This window comes from Melanerpes formicivorus, unplaced genomic scaffold (assembly GCF_026170545.1).
Source record: "Melanerpes formicivorus ecotype bairdi unplaced genomic scaffold, bMelFor1.0.p_v2 SCAF_93, whole genome shotgun sequence".
Taxonomy (NCBI): Eukaryota; Metazoa; Chordata; class Aves; order Piciformes; family Picidae; genus Melanerpes; species Melanerpes formicivorus.
The window spans coordinates 1,151,087-1,175,596 of NW_027142445.1; the positions used below are offsets into that span (position 1 = coordinate 1,151,087).

General features: G+C 59.7%; 1 protein-coding gene across 1 annotated transcript in view; it reads right to left on the minus strand.

Moving 5' to 3' along the window:
• Positions 1-1,016: 1,016 nt before the first annotated feature.
• Positions 1,017-24,510, minus strand: part of LOC137455223 (hydrocephalus-inducing protein homolog) — a 34,145-nt gene continuing 10,651 nt past the window's right edge. The window contains exons 10-24 of the mRNA XM_068165844.1: positions 24,247-24,419; positions 23,625-23,823; positions 22,923-23,022; positions 22,267-22,366; positions 21,022-21,190; positions 19,130-19,334; positions 18,528-18,766; positions 17,729-17,880; positions 16,368-16,560; positions 15,458-15,563; positions 14,605-14,868; positions 13,846-13,988; positions 12,865-13,083; positions 11,120-11,350; positions 1,017-1,034 (exon numbers count right to left, since the gene is read on the minus strand). Coding sequence (XP_068021945.1) covers positions 11,180-11,350; positions 12,865-13,083; positions 13,846-13,988; positions 14,605-14,868; positions 15,458-15,563; positions 16,368-16,560; positions 17,729-17,880; positions 18,528-18,766; positions 19,130-19,334; positions 21,022-21,190; positions 22,267-22,366; positions 22,923-23,022; positions 23,625-23,823; positions 24,247-24,419 — 2,433 coding nt within the window. The 3' untranslated portion in view covers positions 1,017-1,034; positions 11,120-11,179. The remainder of the gene's footprint in view (positions 1,035-11,119; positions 11,351-12,864; positions 13,084-13,845; positions 13,989-14,604; positions 14,869-15,457; positions 15,564-16,367; positions 16,561-17,728; positions 17,881-18,527; positions 18,767-19,129; positions 19,335-21,021; positions 21,191-22,266; positions 22,367-22,922; positions 23,023-23,624; positions 23,824-24,246; positions 24,420-24,510) is intronic.

A 24,510-nucleotide genomic window follows, 5' to 3' on the forward strand; every position in this document is an offset into this window, starting at 1 on the left:
GAATTGGAACAGTATTAGAATGATGGCAGGTAAAGCAAAATAGCCTAATGGTGGCTACCTAGATGCTGAATTCATCTGTTCCCCCTCTATGTTTAAGTAAGATGTGGGGGGCAGGGAGGGCCAGATGTGTAGTTTCTCGAGAAATAAAACCCCCAGCTTTTATAAACTGAGCTGCAAGTTAGCATCATGTAAAGACTCCACCTTACTCCCTGCACTGTTGACGACAGCCGTGCGAGTAAACTGGCACAAAGCTTTGTGTCTGTCATGTAGTATCAGGAGTTGCACATGGAAGCACAAACCTGCCATCTCATTTTCCATACTGTTTTAACCTCACCATTTGCTTTCTGAATTTTTCACTTGAAATTAAATTGAGTCTACTCCCAAAGGCAAAACACAAAGATCATAGGCACAGGGATCATGAATGGACTGTGCTGGAATTTCCTTTTGTAAATGTGACATCACTAATTGTTGAGTTCTTGTATCAGGGATTCATGATCATTGCATTTCCCAAAGTACAGGAAAAAAGACTGAAGCAGGATTTCCAGCTCATTTGTGTGTTTTGCTGGTGTGCCATGATGTACCCTCTCTCCTTCTCAAGGGACTATTACTTCTGTAGAAGGGACTTGAATATCCATTCTCATGTTGTGCTCAGTAGCTGGGATAGGGCTGCTGGGCTCAGGAGGTTAGCACCTTGTTCCGTCTGCTCTTGTGGGTGACAGAGCAGGAGTGTTGGTCATACCAATGTGTCTTGCAGAATCTAAGGCACACTGGAGGTGTTCAGAAAAGGCTTGGATGTGGCACTTGGAGCCATGGGTTAGTTGTCAGGAGGTGCTGGGTGACAGGTTGGACTTGGTGATCTCTGAGGTCTCTTCCAACCTTATTGATTCTGTGATTCTCTAAGAGTAGTCCCCTCTCAGCTTCCAGCATCACATTTTGGTTCCGTCAGACACAGTAGGAAGTTGTCCTTTTGCTTCTGCAGGGTCCAAGTGTCCCTCTCAGTGTTTAGCATGGAGTTTGGCACCATGGTGCCCCCCCTGCAGTGGGGATTTGGAAGGGGTTAAAGTGAAATTAGACAAATGGCTGCATGGAAACACACCCAAGGGGAACCATGGATTGATGGGATCCTGGGGTCTGCATGGAAACACACCCAGGGGGAGCCATGGATTGATGGGATCCTGGGGTCTGCATGGAAACACACCCAGGGGGAACCATGGATTGATGGGATCCTGGGGTCTGCATGGAAACACACCCAGGGGGAACCATGGATTGATGGGATCCTGGGGTCTGCATGGAAACACACCCAGGGGGAACCATGGATTGATGGGATCCTGGGGTCTGCATGGAAACACACCCAGGGGGGAACCATGGATTGATGGGATCCTGGGGTCTGCATGGTAACACACCCAAGGGGAACCATGGATTGATGGGATCCTGGGGTCTGCATGGAAACACACCCAGGGGGAACCATGGATTGATGGGATCCTGGGGTCTGCATGGAAACACACCCAGGGGGAGCCATGGATTGATGGGATCCTGGGGTCTGCATGGAAACACACCCAGGGGGGAACCATGGATTGATGGGATCCTGGGGTCTGCATGGAAACACACCCAGGGGGAGCCATGGATTCACAGAATGGTTTAGGTTGAAAGGAATGTTGAAGCTCATCCACTTCCAACCCCCTGCCATGGGTAGGGACACCTCCCACCAGCCCAGGTTGGTCAAGGCCTCATCCAACCTGGCCTTGAACACCTCCAGGGAGGACATAGCCACAGCCTCCCTGGGCAACCTGTGCCAGAGTCTCCCCACCCTCACTGGAAAGAATTTCTTCCTCCTCTCCAGTCTCATCTCCCCTCTTCCAGATTCAATTCATTCCCTTTCATCCTGTCACTACAAGCTCGTGTCAAAAGTCCCTCCCCCCAGCTCTCCTGTAGCCCCCTTCAGGTACTGGAAAGCTGCTCTAAGGCCTCTCCACAGCCTTCTCTTCTCCAGGCTGAGCATCCCCAAATCTGGTTTGTCCTAGATAAAGGCAGAGATGGAGAAGAAAAGACCAGGAGTGTGCTGCACAGCAGGGAACCAGAACAAAACTCCTTTGGGAAAAGGGATAAATCCACCCCAGGAGAGTTGCTACAAGGTTGTTCCTGCAGGAACTGATAACCCCTCAGGATTTGATAAGCTAATTGATTTTCCTTGCTCTTTCCCAACAATCCCAGCACTCATTTCCTCCCCTGGTGACATTAAAATGTGGCCAGCACTTTACTCTTAGCTTTCCCAGCCTGGTTCAGGGTGCAGCAGGGAAGGCAGGAATGTGGGGCTGCCTTTCACTGCCTTGTCCTGGTGAAACATGAGCAGGGAAAGCCTTGGATTCAAGCACTACAGGCTGGGGTCAGAGTGGCTGAGAGCAGCCAGGCAGAGAGGGACCTGGGGGTGCTGGTGGACAGCAGCTGAACAGGAGACAGCAGTGTGCCCAGGGGGCCAAGAAGGCCAAGGGCATCCTGGCCTGCGTCAGGAAGAGTGTGGCCAGCAGGAGCAGGGAAGTCATTGTGCCCTGTGCTCAGCACTGCTGAGGCCACACCTTGAGTCCTGTGTCCAGTTCTGGGCCCCTCAGGTTAGGAAGGAGGTTGACTTGCTGGAAGGTGTCCAGAGAAGGGCAAGAAAGCTGGGGAGGGGTCTGGAGCACAGCCCTGTGAGGAGAGGCTGAGGGAGCTGGGGTTGCTTAGCCTGGAGAAGAGGAGGCTCAGGGGAGACCTTCTTGCTCTCTCCAACTCCCTGAAGGGAGGTTGTAGCCAGGTGGGGGTTGGTCTCTTCTCCCAGGCACCCAGCACCAGAACAAGAGGACACAGTCTGAAGCTGTGCCAGGGGAGGATTAGGCTGGATGTTAGGAAGAAATTCTTCCCAGACAGAGAGATTGGCCATTGGAAGGTGCTGCCCAGGGAGGTGGTGGAGTCACCATCACTGGAGCTGTTCAAGAAGAGCCTGGATGAGGCCCTTGGTGCCATGGTTGAGTTGATTGGATGGTGCTGGGTGATAGGTTGGACTTGGTAATCTTGAAGGTCTTTTCCAACCTGGTTGATTCTGTATTCTGTATTCTTTTATCTTTCAAGAATAAATGAAGTTGATTAAGGAAAGCTGATTGCTAAACCTCCCAGGCTGGATTGATCCCCCAGCTCTCCAGGCTGTTCAGAGGAAAGCAGACAGGAGGTTTGCAGTGAGATGCTCCAACTCATAGACTCACAGAATGGTTTGGGTTGGAAGGCACCTTGAAGCTCATCCAGTTCCAACCCTCCCACCAGCCCAGCTTGCTCAAGGCCTCATCCAGCCTGGCCTTCAACACCTCCAGGGAGGAAGCAGTCACAGCCTCCCTGGGCAACCTGTGCCAGCGTCTCATCACTCTCACTGGAAAGAATTTCTTCCTCATTTCCAGTCTCATTCTCCCTTCTTCCAGCTTCAATTGGTTCCCTTTCATCCTATCACTACAAGGCATTGTTAGAGATCCCTCCCCAGCTCTGCTGTAGTCCCCTTCAGGTCCTGGAAGGCTGCTCCAAGCTCTCCCTGGAGCCTCCATGCTGAACAGTCCCAACTCTCCCAGCCTGTCCCCACAGGGGAGGTTCTCCAGCCCTCTGATCATCTCTGTGGCTTCCTTTGCAACTGCTCCAGCAGCTCCAGGTCCTTCTTGTGCTGGGGTCCCCAGAGCTGGAGGCAGTGCTGCAGGTGGGGGCTGAGCAGAGCAGAGGGGCAGAATCCCCTCCCTGTGCTGCTGCTCTCTCTGCTCTGGCTGCAGCTCAGCACACAGCCTCCCTGGGCAACCTGTGCCAGAGTCTCCCCACCCTCACAGGAAAGAATTTCTCCCTCATCTCCAGTCTCAATCTCCCCTCTTCCAGCTTCAATTCATTCCCTTTCATCCTGTCACTACAAGCCCTTGTCAAAAGTCCTCCCCCAGCTCTCCTGCAGTCCAGTTCAGGCACAGGAAGGCTGCTCTAAGGTCTCCTAGGGCTCTCTCTTCTCCAGGCTGAAAAGCCCCCAACTCCACGTAGGACATGGGTCTGTCACAGCTCCTGCAGGGGAACCTGCAGCAGAACTCCCTGCTGCTCCCTCAGACCACAAACAGAACTGGAAGTGGCCTCAACTTGCTGCAGGGGAGGTTTATGCTGGCCATTAAAAGAAGCTGCTTCAGTGAAAGGCTCCTCAGGCACTGGCACAGGCTGCCCAGGGTGGCAGTCGAATCCCCATCCCTGGAGGGGTTTCAAAGACACAGAGATGTGCTGCTGAGGCACACTGGGGACTATATTGTTTCTTAACCACACTGAAGGAAAACAGCAGCACAGCACCAGGGGGGGAAAGGTTTTCTGTGACATCCTTGAGAGCAACACACAAAGGGAAAACAGGGTGGGAAAGGGGAGCCAGCTAATGTGAGGACTTTCTTAGCTTGGGCTCTCTCCAATTGCCAGCTGAGCACAATGGATGTTTCTCAGTCAGGAGCAGAGGAAGGTCCTGACCAAGCAGATTCCTGTCCCAGAGCAGGGCTTGCACTGGGGCCACATTCTGCCCACTGCTGCAGTGGTACTGGGCACGGGGGGAGTGCATTCTTTTGCAGGGCCAGCTTACACTCCTGAAGGGCTTCAAAGATCAGCAGCAGTGCAGAAGTTCAACCCCAGCAGCTGCAACAGCTGGTTCCAGAGGCTGGCTCCAGGGGCTGTTCAGTCTGGAGAGGAGAAGGCTCCCAGGAGACCTTCTGGTGGCCTTCCAGGATCTGCAGGGGGCTCCAAGAAAGCTGGGGAGGGACTTGTGAGGGTGTCAGGGAGGGATAGGACTGGGGCGGATGGAGCAGAACTAGAAGTGGGGAGATTGAGATTGGCTGTGAGGAAGAAGTTGCTGGCCATGAGGGTGGTGAGAGACTGGCACAGGTTGCCCAGGGAGGTGGTGGAAGCCTCCTGCCTGGAGGTGTTTGCAGCCAGGCTGGCTGTGGCTGTGAGCAACCTGCTGTAGTGTGAGGTGTCCCTGCCCATGGCAGGGGTTTGGAACTGGCTGAGCCTTGAGGTCCCTTCCAACCCTATCAATATAGAATAGAATAGAATAGAATAGAACAGAACAGAACAACCAGGTTGGAAGAGACCTTTGAGATCATCAAGTTCAACCTATCACCCAACACCACCTGATGAACTAAACCATGGCACCAAGCACCCCATCAAGTCTCTTCCTAAACACCTCCAGGGATGGTGACTCCACCACCTCCCTGGGCAGCACATCCCCATGGCCAATCTCTCTTTCTATGAAGAATTTCTTCCTAACATCCAGCCTAAACCTCCCCTGGCACAGCTTGAGACTGTGTTCTCAGTGATTCTGTGACTCTATAACCACAGGAGGAGGTGTTAGTGGCAGGGACACCTACAGAGCTGGGCTCAATAGCATGGAATAGGTGTCAGGAAGTTGCTTTAGCCCTTAAATAACAACCTGGATGCTGACTGATATGAAATGGTAGATCTGGGATCCTCCCAGCCAGTACAAAGTGCAGGAAATCTCTGTGTGGGTGCAGCTGTGCTGCTATCCTGCAGGGCTGGGGAACTGAGAGCAACAGCTGGTGAGGGTCTGTGGGCTGCAGGGGCACAGAGGGAAGCAGTTCCCTTCTGATCTTACTTCCCCTTGGACAGCTGAATCTTAACAGGACTAACTGCAAGGACACCAAATGTGCAGGGAGATTGTTGTAGTGCTCTGCATCCAATGGAAATCTTCTCTGTATTTCTTCATTTCTTCGGGTCTCTTAAGCCCCTGGGTGAGTAGGATTTGCTTTTTCTGGTCAAATGATAGGTTGCATCTTTGCACCACTGATCTGCTCTGAGCTGGCCCAGCAGCAGCTCTGCTCAGGCTGGGAGTGCCCAGCTCAGGCTCTGCTCACTCAGGCACTTGCTGAAGCTCAGGGCAGCTTGGCACAGCCAGGGGCTGCTGCTGGCAGGGAGAAGCTGAGGGGCAGAGCTCCTGCCAAGGCCTGGGGGGCACAGAGCCTCTGCCTCAGACTTGCTGCTCTGCACACCAAGGGCACTGCCACAGCTCTGCCCCACCTTGGGGGGTAGGAAGGCAGAGGGGGCAGCTGTGGGCAGGAGCAGACAGCAGAGGGGAGCCTCAAGTGCCCCCCAAGGGATTGCAGCCCATGGATGGCATCTTCAGCAGCAAGCTGAGGGCTGCCCAGGCTCAAGCCTCTTCTTCCCTGGCTGCTGTCCCAGCAGGACTCTCTCCCTTCTGCCTTCCATCCCCATCCCTGTCTTCCTCACTCCAGCTCCAGAATCCAGCTCCTGAATCCGCTTCCCATCTGCTGCTGAGCCCAGGCTGGGACTTGCCCAGGGCCTGCCCCCAGCATCAGTGGTGCCAGTGGTGCCATCCTTGCCCTCAGGGCTTGGCTTCCATCTTGGTTTGTGTCTCTGTGTCTCTATCCCCTGGCATTGTTCTTCTTCCCATCCCAGCTGGGTTAGTTTCTTCCCCAGCCCATCAGCCTCTCTCCCTTCTTCCCTTTCTCTTCCCTTAGGAAAGGCAGAGGGGTTCATGGAGAGCCTCTGGCACTCCTCTGGTGCCCAGCCCTGCCCTGCCCCTCAGTTTGGGATCACTAACCCCACAGCAGCCTAATCACCAAAGGGCAGGTGACACTTTCTAGGACCCTCTGAGCCAATGCTGTGGATTAAGCCAAATGTTATCAGTTTCCATCAAATAAGTTCACAGAGGACCTCTGTGGCTCCATCCTCCTGGCACCTTCCCTTCTGAAAGACAAAACTTAATTCAAACCAGGACCTTGTGGCTGGGCACCTCCTTTGTCAGAGGCAGCTGTAGCAGCAAGAAGCACTTCAGACACCAGAACTGCCAACCCTTGCAGCTTTGCATGAGACTCAGTGGATTTAGAACTCCTTAAGCTTCATCCCCTGAACCCTTCTGATTGCAGAAAGTTGCAGATATCATTTAAAAGATGTCATAAAAAAAGGAAGTCAGTTCTGAGCCTTGTGTTCAAAAGCCTCAGTTCTAGGAGGTAAAGGACAATAGTCCCAAATGTAATTAAATCACAGAATCAATAAGGTTGGAAGAGACCTCAGAGATCACCAAGTCCAACCTGTCACCCAACACCTCCTGACAACTAAACCATGGCTCCAAGTGCCACATCCAATCCCCTCTTGAACACCTCCAGGGATGGGGACTCCACCACCTCCCTGGGCAGCACATCCCAGTGGCCAATCTCTCTGTCTGGGAAGAACTTTCTCCTCACCTCCAGCCTAAACCTCCCCTGGCACAGCCTGAGACTGTGTCCTCTTGTTCTGGTGCTGGCTGCCTGGGTCAGACTTTGCCCTTGCAAGGATTAATGCTGTGTGTACCAACTGCATCAATGAAACCAGGAGGATCCTGGAATCACAGAGTGGTAGTGGTTGGAAGGGACCACCAGAGATCATCCACTCCAAGCTCCTTGCCAGAGCAGGGGCACCCAGGGCAGGTCACTCACAAATACATCCAGGTGAGGCTTGAAAGTCTCCTGAGGAAACTTCTCAACCTCTCTGGGCAGCCTGCTCCAGCACCCTCACACCAAAGAAGTTTCTCTTCATGTTGAGGTGGAAGATCAACCCCCAGCCTGACAACCCCCAGCCTGACATCCTCCAACCTGCCAGCCTGCCAACCTGACAGCCTGCCAACCTGCCAACCTGCCAACCTGCCAACCTGCCAGCCTCCAGCCTGACAGCCTCCAGCCTGACTTGTGCAGCAGCTCTGCTGTGTGTCTGCACACACACACACACACACACACACATGCAAGGCCACCTTGGGAACCTCTGTGCCTGCCCATGACCGCCTCTGGGCCCTACAGAAGTCCTCAGAGGTAGGCTCAGGACATGCTGACCCTGCCTAGGATCAGGGGATGCAGCAACCTTGCGGCCCTGCTGCCCTACAGGGTGGCTCCCTCCCAGTGGAACGCTGCTTAGGGAGCTGCAGAAGCCCCCCAGGCCACAGCAGCAGGACACAGTGACAGACTCAACCCTTCCCTACTCCTCAGCTCCACTTCAGAGATCTGGATTAGTGTAGGAATTCAGCAGAGGCTGTGCTGAAGCTGCACCTGCCCAAGAGATGGCAATGTCTCACTGTCAGACACAGCCTCTGCAAGGCAAAGAGCTTTGCATGAGGGAAAGCTTTTGTCTAAAGCTTATTAACCCATCCTGAACGCTGCAGGCAGGCTCTGTTTCCATCCTGTGCAATCCACTCAGCTGAAACTACCCAAGTCAAGAAGCATCTCCTGAGATAAAAGGCTGAGAGAGCCCCACAGCAGCAAATTTCCTGCAGCAGTTTTGTCCTGCTCCCCTGGGCCACAATGTCACACAACCACAGAGCTGTTTGGGTTGGAAAAGGCCTCTAAGCTCACCCAGTCCAGTCAGCAACCCAACCCCACCATGGCCACCAAACCCTGTCCCCAAGTGCCATGGCCACACAGCTTCCTTGAACACCTCCAGGGCTGGGGACTCCACCACCACCCTGGGCAGCCTGTGCCAGTCCCTGACCACTCTTGCAGCACAGACATTGTTCCTCATCCCCAACCTAAGCCTCCCCTGGCACAGTTCCAGGCCATTTCCTCTTGTCTTATCACCTGATAGCAGAGAGAAGAAACCAACCTCCCCCCGGCTCCAGCCTCCTTTCCTGCAGACACACAGTGACACGGAGTCTTTGCAGGTCATCTTACAGCAGGGAGTGCTGCAGCACCCTCTGCGCATCAGGAAGTGGAAAATTCAACTTCCCTTTCACCCAACTTCCTCTTTGCTCTGGCAAATATCTGCTTGGCAGGTTCCAGCAGGGATCACAGTGGTGTGCAGAGACCTGGGCAGGCTGAGAGCTGGGCACAGAGGAACCTAAGGAGGGTCAAGGAGGATGAGAGCAGAGTCCTGCAGCTGGGCAGGAAGAATCAACTGCAGCAGCACAGGCTGGGAGGGGATCTGCTGGAGAGCAGCCCCAAGGAGAAGGAGCTGGGAGTGCTGGTGGGCAGCAAGCTCTGCATGGGACAGCAATGTGCCCTGGGGGCCAAGAAGGCCAAGGGGGTCCTGGGCTGCATCCAGAGGAGTGTGGCCAGCACAGCCAGGGAGGTTCTCCTCCCTCTCTGCTCTGCCCTGCTGAGACCTCACCTGCAATATTGCATCCAGCTCTGGGCTGCCCAGCTCAGGAGGGACAGGGATCTGCTGGAGAGAGTCTGAGGGAGGGCTGCAAGGATGCTGAAGGGACTGCAGCACTGCCTGGGGAGGAGAGGCTGAGAGCCCTGGGGGTGGTTAGTCTGCAGAGGAGAAGGCTGAGAGGGATCTGATCAATGGCTATCAATAGCTGAGGGTCAGGAAGGAAGGGACAGGGACAGGCTCTGCTCAGTTGTGCCCTGGGATAGGACAAGAGGCAATGGATGGAAACTGCAGCACAGGAGGTTCCACCTCAACAAGAGGAGGAACTTCCTCACTGTGAGGGTCCCAGAGGCCTGGAGCAGGCTGCCCAGAGAGGTTGTGGAGTCTCCTTCTCTGGAGCCTTCCCAGCCCTGTCTGGATGTGTTCCTGTGTGACCTGTGCTGGATTCTCTGCTCCTGCTCTGGCAGGGGGCTTGGACTGGCAGATCTCCAGAGGTCCCTTCCAACCCCTAGCATCCTGTGAGCTTGTGATCCTCTGCCCCTCACCCAGCAGCAGAGGCAGGGAATGTATCTCCCAGAGAAAGGGAATACAAGATAATCCCCAGCATCACTTTGAATTATAAAAGAGTGCAGACATTAGAGATCCTGACTAGGGCAGGAGCAGAGTAACTTCCTTCCTTTCCATCTCTCACTGCAGGCCTTGAAAGGGGAGAAAGAGCCAAAGGTGCTGCAGTGGGAAGGATTTCTCTGTGCAAGGTGACAGAGCCTGGGCTGCACCCAAAGGCAGTGCCAAGCCCTGCCACCTGCCAGCCCTGCTGAGGAAATCATAGAATCATACAATCAGTGAGGTTGGAAAATACCTTTGAGATCATCAAGTCCAAGCTGGCACCCAACACCTCCTGACAACTAAACCATGGCTCCAAGTGCCACATCCAATCCCCGCTTGAACACCTCCAGGGATGGGGACTCCACCACCTCCCTGGGCAGCACATCCCAGTGGCAAATTACTCTTTCTGGGAAGAACTTTCTCCTCACCTCCAGCCTAAACCTCCCCTGGCACAGCTTCAGACTGTGTCCTCTTGTTCTGGTGCTGGGTGCCTGGGAGAAGAGATCAACCCCCACCTGGCTACAACCTCCCTTCAGGGAGTTGGAGAGAGCAAGAAGGTCTCCCCTGAGCCTTCTCTTCTCCAGGCTAAGCAATCCCAGCTCCCTCAGCCTCTCCTCACAGGGCTGTGCTCAAGGCCTCTCCCCAGCCTTGTTGCCCTTCTCTGGACACCTTCAAGTCTCTCAATGTCCTTCTTAAACTGAGGGGCCCAGAACTGGACACAGGACTCAAGGTGTGGCCTCAGCAGTGCTGAGCCCAGGGAACAATGACTTCCCTGCTCCTGCTGGCCACACTCTTCCTGATGCAGGCCAGGATGCCCTTGGCCTTCTTGGCCACCTGGGCACACTGCTGGCTCATGTTCAGGCAGCTGTCAATCAGCACCCCCAGGTCCCTCTCTGTTTGGCAGCTCTCAGCCACTCTGACCCCAGCCTGTAGCTCTGCCTGGGGCTGCTGTGGCCAAAGTGCAGCCCCTGGCACTTGGACTTGTTGAATGCCATCCTGTTGGCCTCTGCCCATCTGTCCAGCCTGGCAAGGTCCCTCTGCAGAGCCCTTCTGTCCTCTCACTGACCAACATCTGCCCCCAGCTTGGTATCAGCTGCAAATGTGCTGATGCCTGACTCAGTCCCCTCCTCCAGATCATCAATGAAGATGTTAAAGAGGATGGGGCCCAGCACTGATCCCTGGGGGGCACCACTGGTGCCTGGCTGCCAGCTGGCTGTGGCACCATTCACCACCACTCTCTCTCCCTTCAGCTTTGAGTTTGCTACCAGGAGGGCAGTCACTCTAGAGGGAATCCTTCCTCTCTCTACAGTGTTCACATTGTTAGCATTACCAAGGTGTTGGGGAAGGGATTCCCCACCAGATCCCCGAGCCCAAACAAATGAGAACGAAGTTTATTAACCTTTGGGGCAGGGAAATTATGATGAATGAAATGAATTAATTCCTTCTATCATCCTGCCTCTCAACCCTGAGGAGCCTTATCTTCTGAATTGGAGGCAGAGGAAGGCTTCCCCAGCTCCTCTGGGGGCAGCTGGAGCTCAGCGCCGGTGACAACAGCGCTGAGGAGAAGCTGCACCTCGCGGCTGCTGCCCTCCAGCACAGTGTGAGCTGGCTCTGCCTCTGGCTCCAGCACCTGCCAAGAGAAGAGGGAAGAGTCACTGAGCAGAGCCCAGAGAGCCAGGCTGAGCAGGCAGCCTCCAGCAGCAGCCACACCCAGGGGCCATCAAGGCCATCCCCAGGCCTCAGCCCCCAGAGAGGGCAGCAGGAGAGCCTACTGCTGGAGGCTGGGGGTCACCTGCTGGCCAAAGCCACCAGCGCTGCAAACACAGCCCTGGGGACTGCCCCTGGCTCCCAGGGCCTGACCTTGCTTTTCCTGGCCCCTAGAAAGCCAGCAGCCTCTCCTGCAGGAGTCAGTTTCCCTCCTGGAGCTCTGGGGCTGGAGCAGCCCAAGAAGGAGCAGCTCCAGCAGCTCCTTTTCCTTCCTGTCCTAGCAGCAAGGATTTCCCAGAGAGAAGTCTCCTGTGGGGCATCAGCCACGCTGCTGGGGGCTGGGAAAGGGCACTGGGGGCTGGGAACCAACTCCTTTGGGAAGTCTGTGAGTGCTGTCCCTCTGCTGGGCAAGAAGCTTTGGGGCCCAGGTCTGACAATGGCTCAGCAGCTGGGGCAGAGGCAGCAGCCAAGAGCAGTGTGTTGGACAAGCAGGAAAGGCAGAGCAGGAGCTGCTGCTGAGATCCCCCCAGCAGAGAGCCCACAGCCAACAGCAGAGGAGGGTTGGGCTGGGAAAGACCTGGATGCCTGTGGAGGCCAAGCATCAGCCCTCTTCTCCAGAGGCCTGGCCAGCTCTGCTGCCCTGCTTGGTGCAGACAAGGCTCAGAGCTCAGCCCCAAGGGGCCAGGGAGCTGCTCAGCACACACAGCAGAGTGCTGCTGCTGCTGCTCTGCACCCCAAAGCAAGCAGCAGGGGCTTGAACTCCTTGGGAGTGCAAAGGCACTGAAGCAGAGAGAGAGATCTGCCCTCCAGGGAATGGAGACCTGCTCAGTGCTGACCAACAGCTCAAGTGGAGGGCAGGGGGTGGGAGGCAAGGGGCTGGGGCCAGACTCTGCTCAGTGGTGCCCAGGGACAGACAAGGGGCAATGGGCACAAACTGGCACCCAGGAGGAGAAGAGGCTTTGGGGTGAGGGTGCTGGAGGCCTGGGGCAGGCTGCCCAGAGGGGTTGTGCAATCTCCTTCTCTGCACAGCTCCCCACCCCCCCTGGCCCCTGTGCTGCTGGGCAAGCTGCTGGGGGTGCCCTGTTTGAGCAGGGGGTTGGACTGGGTGAGCTCCAGAGGGCCCTTCCAAGCTGCAGCAGGCTGGGCAAATGTGTCCAAAACTGTGAGCTCCCACCCAACACAGGCTGCAACACTTCAGCTCTTGGCTTAGGCTTTGCCTGTGGCCAAAGCCTCTCTTGTCAGAGACTTCCCCACCTTGGCTGAGCCCTCAGAGCCCCCAGCAGCCTCCTCCCCTCTCACACACTCTGCTGCTTGCCCTCAGGGATGGAGTCAGTGCCAGGAGGAAGAGCAGCTCTTGGCCAGCAGAGAGGGAGATCTGCTGCCAGCAGCAGCTCCTCTTGGGGCAGCTCAGGGAGCTTTGGCTGCTGTGCTTCTCACCTTCTTCTTGAGAGGCCAGCTGGCACCTGGGGCCCTGGTGGTATCCACCCACTTGAGGGTGCCCAGGCGGTCGTCCCAGTCAGGGACCTCCTCTGGGGGCAGCTGGAAGCAGATCCTGGACAGGAGACAGCTCACAGGGTGCCTCTGGAAGGTGACCTCCACTTCTGACTGCAAGGTGACTGTAACATCTTTGGCACAGCCAGCATGCAGGTGCCCCACCTAGGGAGAAGCAGAGAGCCAAGACCAACCTGGGATCACTGCCAAGGCCAGGCAGGCTGTGGGTGCCCTGCTGGAGCAGGGGCTTGGACTGATGATGCCCAGAGGTCCCTTCCAACCCCAGCATGCTGGGACTGTGTGAAACTGCATCTGACTGAGTATTCATCTGGGCTTTGCTAGAGAGGAACAGCACCACAGGATGCCACCTCCCACAGCATGGAGCCTCTTCTGGCCCCAGCAAACCAGGGAGGGCAGCTCCTGGGTGGCACTGAAAGGAGCTCTCACTGCTCCCTGGTGGCTCCCCAGTAGCTCCTGGGAAGCTGCCAGGCAGGGGGTGAGCAGCAGGGGGGCAGAGACAGCCAGGCAGGGGGTGGGCAGCAGGGGGGCAGAGACAGCCAGGCAGGGGGTGGGCAGCAGGGGGGCAGAGACAGCCAGGCAGGGGGTGGGCAGCAGGGGGGCAGAGACAGCCAGGCAGGGGGTGGGCAGCAGGGGGGCAGAGACAGCCAGGCAGGGGGTGAGCAGCAGGGGGGCAGAGACAGCCAGGCAGGGGCTGGGCAGCAGGGGGGCAGAGACAGCCAGGCAGGGGGTGGGCAGCAGGGGGGCAGAGACAGCCAGGCAGGGGGTGGGCAGCAGGGGGGCAGAGACAGCCAGGCAGGGGGTGGGCAGCAGGGGGGCAGAGACAGCCAGGCAGGGGGTGGGCAGCAGGGGGGCAGAGACAGCCAGGCAGGGGGTGGGCAGCAGGGGGGCAGAGACAGCCAGGCTCACCTGGGGGCAGAAGTGGAAGGGGGCCTCAGGCAGCCACTGGAAGCGCAGGGCCTGCTCCCTGCTGCGGTTGGTGAGGCTGAAGGTCACGGAGCAGGGGGTGCCCAGGGCACAGGCCCCAAACTGGATGTGGTGCCCTGGGGCAGCTGTTGGCAAGGAGAGAGAAAGGCCTCAGTGTGCAGGCAGACCCAGCTGCCCCCTTACACCACAGCCACTCAGGGCTCTGCCTTCTCCAAGCCTTCCTTCCTCTGGCACCTGCAGCCCAGGACGTGGCTGGGCCTGGGCTGTGAGCTCAGGGGGCAGCTCCTGGGCAGACTTTCACCCTCTGCACCCCCAAGGCCTTCTCTGCAGGGCTGCTCTGGGCCCAGCATGGAGCCCTGAGGGACACCCCTCGTCCCCAGTCTCCATCTGGACACTGCTGATCACTGCCCTCTGGCTGTGAGCAATTCCTTAGCCAGCAGCAGTCCACCCCCAGAGGACACAGAGGATCAGCTGTGCTCTGCACAGCACCCCGGGGGCTGGCAGGCCTCCTTGCAGAGGTCCTCAGCCCAAAGCTGCTCTCTGGAAGCCCTCCCTGCTGGCCTGCAAGCTCCTGCCTGGGCAGGCCAGCTTCCCTGGGGCTGCCAAGCAAGGCTGCTCTGCAGGCTCCAGCAGGGGACAGCAGCTGGCTGCTAAATCTGGGCCAGCCCTGCGCCGGCACAGCCTGAGCCCAGCCCTGGAGATTCCTGTGCCCTGCTCCGGCCTGGCAGCCTCTCCTCTTACCCTCCAGGCTGTCCTCCTCCAGGCTGCTCTCAGGGAGGTTCTCCTCCTCCCTGTCTGCCACCAGCCCCTGGATGTTGTCCAGGCTGAAGTCCTCCTGGCAGCCTGCCCCCAGCAGCCTGATGGTGCTGGCCCCAGCAGGGTTGTCCAGCACTGCCAGCTGCAGCTTCCCTTCCAGGCGTTGGGGCAGGCTGGCTCTGAAGAGCACCTCCAGTTCTGCTGCCTGCCCACACTGCAGGAGCAGGGAAGCAGTGTGGAGCTTCCTCTCTGCACAGAGATGGACAGCAGGGACAGGTGAGGCACTGCAAACATTGCCATGCTGCACAAGAGGAAGCCCAGCTCCAAGCCCAGCTGCCTCTAGGCACAGCCTGCCTCACCAATGCTCCCAGACCTTCCTCCCAGGCTCACAAGGCTGGGACCCCAGCAGCAAGCTCCCTGCTGCTTGCCCTCAGCTCAGCTCAGCACTCAGCTCTGGCTCAAGCTGCAGCCAGCCAGCTCCTGCCTTCAGCAGAGCTGACTCAAAGAGTGCCTTGGGCTTTGGCTGGCTGGCTGTGGGCTCAGGGGCTGCCTCCTGTCAGGCTGGGGACTCCCCACCTGCAGCAGCAGAGAGCTCAGATGCTCCACTGAGGTGCTGACAGCCCCCCAGGACTCAAGCCCCCATGTCCAGAGGAAGAGAAACACTTCCCAGAGCTTGCCAGAAGGAAACCTGCAACCCTGCAGAGAGTCCCTCTGCAAGAGCCCAGAGAGCCCCAGGACACAGCCCAGGGCCAGCAGCTGCTTGCTGCTTGGCCAAGCCAGCAGCAGGAGAGGAATTCTCCCTGGGGGGGTGAGCACATCTCATGCTCCAGGACTTCACCTTCTCCAGCAGAGTCCTCCATGCCCACAGCCTGGTAGAGGCACTTGGTGCTGGGCCTGGCTTTCAAGAAGAAAGCTCCCTCCTCATCCAGCAGGTCCAGCAGCACCTGGGAAAAGAGCAGGAGCACACTGGGGTGGGCACAGCATGGCCCAGGGCCTGAGCCCACGCTGCTGCTGTCCCACCACAGGGAGCCCAGGGTGCTGCCCCCCTTCCAACACAGCTCTGAGCACAAGGCTGGAGTGAAACCAGACCAAAGCCAAGGCTCCACAGCCCCTGGGAGCTGATGGAAACAGCAGCAGGCAGGACAGGAGGGCCCAAAGTGAGGAGCACAAGGGGACTAAGCCACAAGTGAGGCTCAGCAGAGCCTGGTAAAGCAGGAGCAGAGCCAAGCCAGTGCCAGCAGGACAGGAGGATGACCTCCAGCCCAGCCAAAAGGGGAGAAGGGAGCCTGGGGAAGCCCTGCCCCTCCAAAGCCTCTCTCAGAGGAACTCCCTTCCTGGCAAGCAGAAGGCAGCCAGGGGCTTCCAGCAGACTTTCTGAGGCCCCTTCCCAGGCTGTTCCCTGAGGCAGGGAGCAAGGAAGCAGCACAAGCCCCAGGGCTGGCTCAGGAGCGGCAAGGCCAGCAGCAGCCGAGGCCAAGGAGAGGAGGACACAAGGGAAGGGCTGAGGGCACCTTCCTGGAGGCAGCTGCTGGCAACAGGCCTCTGCCCACTGCTTTGCCACAGCAGAAGCTCAGGAGGTCGTCCTCCTGCCACAGAGGGGCTCTGAGCACAAGCCAAGGCTTTCCTTTGGGCTCCAAGGGCACCTGCAGAGCCGTGGGGCACCTGCCCACCCCCCCGGCTGCGCTGGGCCCTCTCCTCCCCAGCAGCAGCCTTGTTCCCCGAGCAGAGTTCCCTCAGCAGCTGCTCACCTGGGCAGGGACAGGGCCAGAGTTCTGTAGGACCAGGGGCAGCTTCTCCCAGGCCCCCAGGGGCAGCTTCCTGAAGAGCAGCAGGGGGTTCCCTCTCCTGTCCCTCCGCGCCGGGCGCAGGACCCTCACCTCCGGCACCTTCCCCTCGCCGCTGATCTCGAAGCTCAGGCTCTGTGCTCTGCCTGCTGCAGGGCTGCAGGAGAGGGGCAGCAGAGCCATTGCTCACTTGGCAAGCAGGGAGGCCAGGGCCAGCTGCTGCCCTTGCCCTGCCTGGGGCTCCTGGCCCCCAGGACACAGCTCCCCCTGGCTCCTCTCCTCCCGCAGCAGGAGCGGAGCGGCAGGAAGTGGCCAAGCCAGAGGCACAACTCAGGGACCCCAGCAGGGAGCTGATCTCCAAGGAGCTGCTCCTCAGGGCAGCAAGCTGCTGGACCTGGCCCCAGCTCAGCCACTCAAGGGCTGGGCCAGGGCAGGGCAGGCCCAGGCCACACAGGGGGCCCAGGGCAGAGGAGCTGAGCTCTGTCAGAGGGGAGCCAATGGCTCCTTCAGCACCAGAGCTCTTCGTGCCCCCCAGGAGATCCAGCAGATCACCTCCTCAGCACAGCAGCAAGGAGGCAGCAAGGGCAGCTGCCTCGGGGCACAGAGCCACTGCAGCCAATCCTTTGTCCTTAGCAAGCTCCAGCTCAGCTGGAGCTGCACAGCTCCACTGCTGCCCGAGTCCCCCAGCCCCTGCTGGCTCCTCGGGCTCACAGAAGCCTGCAATGCTTTGCCTTGGAAGGGACCTTGGAAGCTCATCCAGCCCAAGCCCCTGCAGGCAGCAGGGACAGCTGCAGCTCCAGCAGCTTGCTGAGAGCCACAACCAACCTGAGCTGCAGTGGTGCTGAGCAGGGGGCAGCTCCCACCTCTCTGGGCAGCCTGGGTCAATGTCCCACTGCCCTCACAGTCCCTGCTGCAGGCTGCAGCAGGACATTGCCTTCCCTGCTCTGCTGGAGCTCAGAGCCACAGCTGCTGATTTCCCTGCAGCATCCCTGTGGGCAGCAGAGGCTGAGAGCCCTGGGGCTGCTGAGCCTGGAGAAGAGCAGCCCCAGAGGGGATCTTGAGGGGGAGGCTGCTGGAGCCCTGCAGCAGGCTGCCCAGAGAGCTTGGGGAGTCTCCTCTGCAGAGATTCCAACCCCCCCTGCACCCTGGGATCCTGGGCAAGCTGCTGTGGGGGCCCTGCTCAGGCAGGGGGGTTGGGCTGGCTGAGCCCCACAGGTCCCTTCCAAACCCCTCCCTGCTGGGGTGCTAAGCACTCTGCCCAAGGCCACTCCAAGAGCCAGAAGCTGTCAGGAAGCTCCCTCCCAAGCTTTCCTGAGGTGACTTACCTTCTCTGAGCATCAAGGCAGGCCTCAAAGGTGCACTGGTACCTCTGCACCTTCTGTGGGCTGAAGGTGACAGTGGCAAAGGCCTGGGAGCAGCTGGGCACACACAGCTGGGCAGGATCCACCTGGAACACCTGGCCAGGGCGGCTCTTCAGCTTGGGGGAGCCAAGAGAGGAGGCTTAGGAGGAAGCTTCTCCCCAGGTGCTGCTGCCTCAGCCATGCATGGATGAGGAGGAGCAGCCCCAGGCAGCCTGGTCCCCTGCCTGTTTCCTTGGACAGGCTCCTTCCATCTCAGGGGGGTAACCCCAAGCAGTGCTGAGCCAGGGGGCTGCCAGCAAGCCCAAACCATGGCCCTCCAGCACCACAGCTCCACAGCTTTGAAACCCCCCTGCAGATGCCTTGGGCAGCCTGGGCCAGGCCTTGACAAGCCTCCAGGGGAGGAAATTGCTCCTCGTGTCCAACCTAACCCTCCCCTGGCACAACCTGAGGCCATGGCCTCTTGTCCCAGCACTTGCTCCCCGGGAGAAGAGGCTGAGCCCCCCCCAAAAGGCTCTGCTGGGAGCCCTGGCTCAAAGTTGAGGGCAAGCTCCTCCTCTCTCTGTGCTTCCAGGAGAGGCTCACAAGGCCCCAGCTCTTCCCCCAAGCACCCAGGGGCCTTGAGCTAAAGCCTTGCCTGGGACACGCTGAATGCAGCCCAGCTGTCAGCTGAGCTGGCCTAGCCTGGGCAAGAGGAAGCCATGAGGCTGGGGAAGAGGGCAGCTGTCAGGCAGGCTGCAGAGTGCCCAAGGCCTCCTGTCCCTACCTTCCTGGGGCTGGCTTTGATGGAGAGCAGCACATCACAGGGGACTCTGTTCCTGTTGCAGATGCTGAAGCGCGCCGTGGCCCGCTGCCCCACCAGCACGTCAGGGAAGAGGAACTTCCTCTGGTCGGTGAGGAACACTCCCTGCTGCTCCTGCCCTCTCTGCAGGCCTGGGCAGAGGTTGCTGCTGCTGCAGATCTGGTGCCCCTCAAAGATGGCCTCGATGTCATCGACCACGAAGGCTGCGAGCGGAGCAGAGCAGAGGGAGGGCTGAGCAAGGAGAAGCTTCCTGCTGAGCTGCCCCTGGGGCCCCCTGGGGGCCTCTCCCGCCCTTGGAGAAGCCCTTTCTGCCCAGGCAGCTGCCAAAGCCAGCCCTGGCTAGGGGAGCTGCCTGTCAGGAGGGAGCTCAGGCACCCTGAGCACCAAAGGCTTTCTTCTGCTCCTTCCATGCAGCCCTCCCAGCCTCTCCCACTGCTGGAGCTGACAAGAACCTGCGAGGAGGCTGAGAGGGGAGCTCGGGCTCAGGCTGGCTGCTCTCTGCCAGGACTGAGGCTGGGTGCTGAGCAGCAGCAGCCTGGCCCCAGGCAGCTGTGGGCAGCACCTACCTGGAAGGCAGGACTCGGCCAGCAGGGTGTAGGGGATGCCAAGAGGGTTGTCCCTGGGGTCCCTGTGGCTGATGTCGATGAGCAGCTGCTCCTGGCACGGCCCTGGCGGCCCCGCGGCGCAATCCACTCTCACCAGCTGCTGCTCCCCAGCAAGGATGCAGCCAAAGGCAGGGGACACAGTGAACATGCCCAGGGTGAGGCCAGCCTGCAGAGAGAGAGCCAGCAGAGGCTGATGGCCAACAGCCTCCCCCTCAGCCTCCCAGCAAGGAGGACTCCAGGCCTCGGCCTGCAGCTGGGCCCAGGGCAGGCAGGGAGGACTCCGTGGCCCAGAGCACAGCCCAGGAGGGGAGAAAGAAGCCAAGCAGAGGTGCAGGCCCAGCATGCAGAGCGTGTCCCACGCCATGGGGACAAGCCCCCAGCCTGGGCACAGTGTGGAGGAGCCTGTGCTGGGCAGCAGCAGCCACTCACCTTCCTGCAGCTCAGCCTGGCTGCAGCAGAGGTTCCCTCCAAGCTCTGCCTCCGCTGGGCCTGGGAGGACTTCCTTTGGGGTGCACCAGAGGGGAGAGCAGAGAACATCCCTCAGGCTCAGCTCCTCCTGCCCCCCTGCAAAGCCAAAGCTTCCTCCCCCTGCAGGAAAGTCCTCCTGCTCTTCATGCCCCCTGCACCACCTTGAACTTCCCCTTCCAGGGGAAGAAGTTCTTCCTCATGGCCACCCTAACCCTCCCCTGGCACAACCTGAGGCCTTTTCCTCTTCTCCTGTCGCTTGGGAGAAATCACCAAGCCCCACCTGGCTCCAAGCTCCCTGCAGGCAGTTGGAGAGAGCCAGAAGGGCTCCCCTGAGCCTCCTCTTCTCCAGGCTGAAGCCCTCCCCCAGCTCCCTCAGCTGCTCCTCACAGCCCACGTGCTCCAGGCCCCTCAGCAGCCCTCTTGCCCTGCTCTGGCCACACTCCAGCACCTCAATGGCCTGGGAGCCAGGAAGCCAAAGCCGAGGCCAGGAGGCACAGCGCAGCCTGGTTGTGTGTCCTGCCTGCCACAGCCCAGCCCTGCTGTGGGGCCCCCTCCAGCAGGAAGGCTGCTGCAGGCCTTCTCTCACCCTTGCTCTGTGGGCTCAGCTGCCCCCTGCTCTGCTCTGCAGATGAGGAACTGGAAGGGCAGGAGGCCTGTGTTGTGCAGCAGGAAGCTGCAGGCTCTCCTGGTGCCGCTGGCCATGGCCCCGCAGTCGAGCAGCGCCGCAGGGCTGATGCTGTACTGGCTGAGCACAGCTCTGGCTGAGAGCCTCACTGGGATGCTGGCCATGGGCTCCCCTCCTGCACGCAGGCTGGGCTCCAGCACCTGCAAGCAGAGAGCGGCCTCTGTCCTGGCAGCACAGCCCAGCCGCCCAGCAACTCCTGCCCTGCTTTGGAGGCCTCCTCCAGAGCTGCATTTCCAGCCTCTCTGCCCAGCCTGGAAGGCCTTGGAAGAGTCATTGCTCAACCTCCCTGCAGGCCCTCAGCAGCTGCTCAGCTGAGCAGCACCACAGCAGGTGCTCCAGAGCCCCAGACAGCCTGCCCTGCAACGCTCCCAGGGATGGGGCAGCTCCCCCCTCTCTGCCCAGCCTGGGCCAGGCTCTCTCCCCCCTCAGTGTCAAACATTTCCTCCTCCTCCTCCTCTCCAGCCTCAATCTCCCTCTTCTACTTCCAAAGCATCAGCCCTGGGCAAAAGTCTGGCCCCAGCTTTCTTCCTGGCCCCTCCAGGCCCTGGCAGGGAGGAAGGAGCACAGCTGCTTTCTGAAAGCCTTTGCTGTGCACAGAGGAGAGAAGAGTCCCCAGCTGAAGCTCTCCTTCCAGCAGAGCCATGTCCTCCTGCCCCCCTCAGCCCGGCTGTGCTCACCCTGCCCGCCCCAGGCAGCTCACCTGGCACAGCAGCACGGCTTTGTCCTCAATGCTGAGCTCCCTCTGAGGGTGGAAGAGCAGCTGGACAGCGACAGGGCGCTCAGAGAGAGGCAGCAGGCCCTGCTGGGGCTGCACAGTGAAGTGGGAGGCCAGGTCCTGGGTGCTGGGGCCTGCGGGACGCAGCCTGAACCTGGGCAGGGAAGGAAGGAGGAAGGGAGGAGAAGATCTCTGCAGGGAGCAGCCCAGGGGCCAGCAGCACAGCCAGCACTGGGCATGGCACCAGTGACAAGCAACAAAAGGCAAGAGGCCAGCCCCAGCTCCTGGCAGAGCCAGGCAGTGCTGAGTGCTGCCAGCTGCCCTCCACCCCCAGGCTTTTCATCCTGCTCTAAAGAGTCTCCTGAAGAGAAAGGACTTGGCCCTGGAAGGAGGGCAACAGAGCTCAGCAGGGACTGGCCTCGACTTCAGGGGCACAGAACCCTGGAACCCAGCATGGAGGGGTTGGAAGGGACCTCTGGGCATCATCAGTCCAAGCCCCTGCTCCAGCAGGGCACCCACAGCAGCTTGCCCAGCAGCACAGTGCCCAGGGGGGGTTGGAAGCTCTCCACACCAGGAGACTCCACACCCTCTCTGGGCAGCCTGCTCCAGGCCTCCAGCACCCTCACACCAAACAACTTTCTCCTCCTCTTCACATGCAACCTCCTGGGCTCCACTTTGTGCCCACTGCCCCTTCTCCTGTCCCTGGGGGCACCACTGAGCAGAGCCTGGCCCCAGCCTCTTGCCCCCCACAGCTCCTTTGTCTCTTGCTGAGCATTGCTCAGCTCCCCTCTGGGGCTGCTCTTCTGCAGGCTCTCAGCCCCAGGGCTCTCAGCCTTTGCTCCTCACAGAGCTGCTCCAGGCCCCTCAGCATCTCTCTAGTCTCTGCTGGCCTCTCCCCAGCAGTTCCCAGTCTCTCTTGAACTGGGGAGCCCAGACCTGGAGCCAGGACTCCAGATGTGCTCTCCCTAGGGCAGAGGAAAGGCAGAGGAGAATGTCCCCTGACCTGCTGGCCACACTCTTCTTCCTGCACCACAGAGCCCAGGGGCTGGGTCTCTCCTTCTGCTGCCTGCTGAGCTGTGAGCAACTGGGCTGTGGCTGGAGCCTGGAGCTCAGGACAGTGCCAGTGCTCACCCCCAGCAGGGCAACAGCCTCCAGCCATGCAGAGGAGCAGACTGCAGGCCTGGGCAGGTGGTGGCCCCAGGCACTCCCAGAGCAGGCAGCTGGACCAACCTGTATGCAAGCTTGCACTGCCCTTGGTTCCTCAGGGTCAGCACTTGCTTGGCACTCCCCAGGACGTTCAGGACTCCAAAGTCCAGGCAGCCCTCTGCACCTGCAGGACACCCCCAGAGCGAGGGAGGGGATGGGGAGGAGACAAACATTTGGAGATCTCAGCTGGGACCAAGCCCTGCTCAGCAACTTGCCAGCCTTGCAACTTTGCCCTGGCTCCTTTGCTGCCCTTTCTCTTCTTCTTGAGAGAGGAGCTGCAGGGCTTGGCAGCCAAGGAGCTCAGCCTCCACCTCCCTGCTTCCAAGCACAGATCCAACCACTTGATGTGCTGTGCTGAGCCCTCAGCAGCTGCCAGCTGCTTCTGCACACCCCTGCTGTTCCAAAGCCCCCACATCAAACCAACAGGAAGGGGCACACTGCAAGGGCCAGAGATGAGAGAGGCAAAGCTCTGTGTGGCCTGACAGGGCTTTACTCCACACAGCTGGCAAGAGGCCTGTGTCATGGATCCGTGCCAGGCTTGCACTGCTGTTCCCTCCCATCCCCTCCCCTCCCATCCCCACTCCCATCCCCTCCCATCCCCACTCCCATCCCCTCCCCTCCCCCCTTGCCAAGGCCATGCAATCCATCTGAACTCCTCTGCTCTGGGGCCAGCCACTGACCTTCAGGCAGGGTGATGTTCAGAGCAACTTCGTAGGCCTCGGCCAGGACCTGGATGTTCTCCACCTGCACCACACCCTGGACATTTTCTGCATCTGAAACCTGAGGCACCAAGACACAAACCCTGCTGGAGTCCTTCTCCTCAGTGTTTCTGGCAGGCACCACCTGAGGAGCTCTTGTCTCCAGCAGCTGTGTGTAAAGCCCCTGGGAGGCACCCACAAGGTGTCCCAGAGCAGGTGGCAATGACACCCAACTCTCTCTCTCAGCACACAGCAGCCTCCCTGCAAGGCAGCCTCTCAACCACAGGCAGCAAAACCCAGGCAGAGATTTCTTTGCTCTGCCTTAAGAGCCTGAGCAGGAGACTCCACAAGCTCTCTGGGCAGCCAGCTGCAGGGCTCCAGCAGCCTCACAACACAGATGCTGGAACCTCCTGGCTTCTGCTTTCTGCCCATTGCCCCTGGGCCTGTTGCTGGGCACTGCTGCCAAAGCCTGGCCCCAGCCTCTCGCCCCCCACCCTTCAGCCCTTGCTCAGCACTGAGAGATTGCCAAGCAGCATCCTCCAGCCAGGGGCTCTTGCTGCTAAGGGCCCAGGCAAGGTGGGGACAAAGGCATCTGCTGAGGGCTCCTCCTTGGGCCTTCAGGCACAGGCTGCAGGGCCCAGAGCACTCTGCCCAGCGCTGCCAGGCAGGGCCCTGCGCCCTCACCTCCAAGCGGATCTTCTTCTCCACGCTCAGAGGCTTGCTGGCCCTGAAGCACAGCTGCACGGCCAGCTCCGAGCGGGGCCCGACCGTGCCCTGGCTCTGCGACACCCAGAAGCTCTGGCCCAGGCTCTCCAGCCCGCTGAGCCTCCAGGCCACCGGCAGGGGGCAGTTGTTCCGCAGCAGCAGCATCCTGCTCTGCTCCCTGCAGAGACACCAAGGCTCCGTGCCAGCTGCTGGGGGGCACAGCGGCAGCCCTGCCGCCGGCAGCAGCCCTCCCCGCGGCGCTGAAACCAGCCTTCGGGCTCGGCTCTTTGCCACAAGCCCCAGAGGCCAGGCCCTGGGGCAGAGCCGGCCGGCAGAAGGGGATGCCACGGGAGGCAGAGCCAGAGCAGCTCCTCCGCTCCCTCTGCACCAGCAGGGGAGATGCAAATGCAGCGGGGGCAGCAGCGCTGGGGGCTGCCCTGGCACCTCCAAGGCAGCAAGGAAGGCTGAGCAAGAGGCTGGCAAGTGCTGGCAGCCAGAGGGCTGCTGGCCAGGCTCCCATCTCAGCAGCCACACGGCAAGGGGAGGGGAAGGCAAGTTGCAGCAGAGCCACCCCCGGCACAGTGCCCCTGGCCTGACTGACCTGTGCAGAAGCACCCTGGCGAAATGCAGCTGCCTGGGGCTGACCTCCAGCTTCACCTGCACCCCCTGGCAGCACAGCTGGAAGACCACTGGCTCTGGGTTGTCCTTGATGCGGCAGATGAGGCTGTCCTCCACCAGGCCAACTGCAGTGGGGTAGGCCCAGACGCTCAGCTCCTGGCCCCAGCCCCGCAAAGAGAAACACAGAAGAGCCTCCAGTGAGCAGGAGGAACGGCTCCTGGCCTCTGCTGCTGCTGCTGCTGCTGCT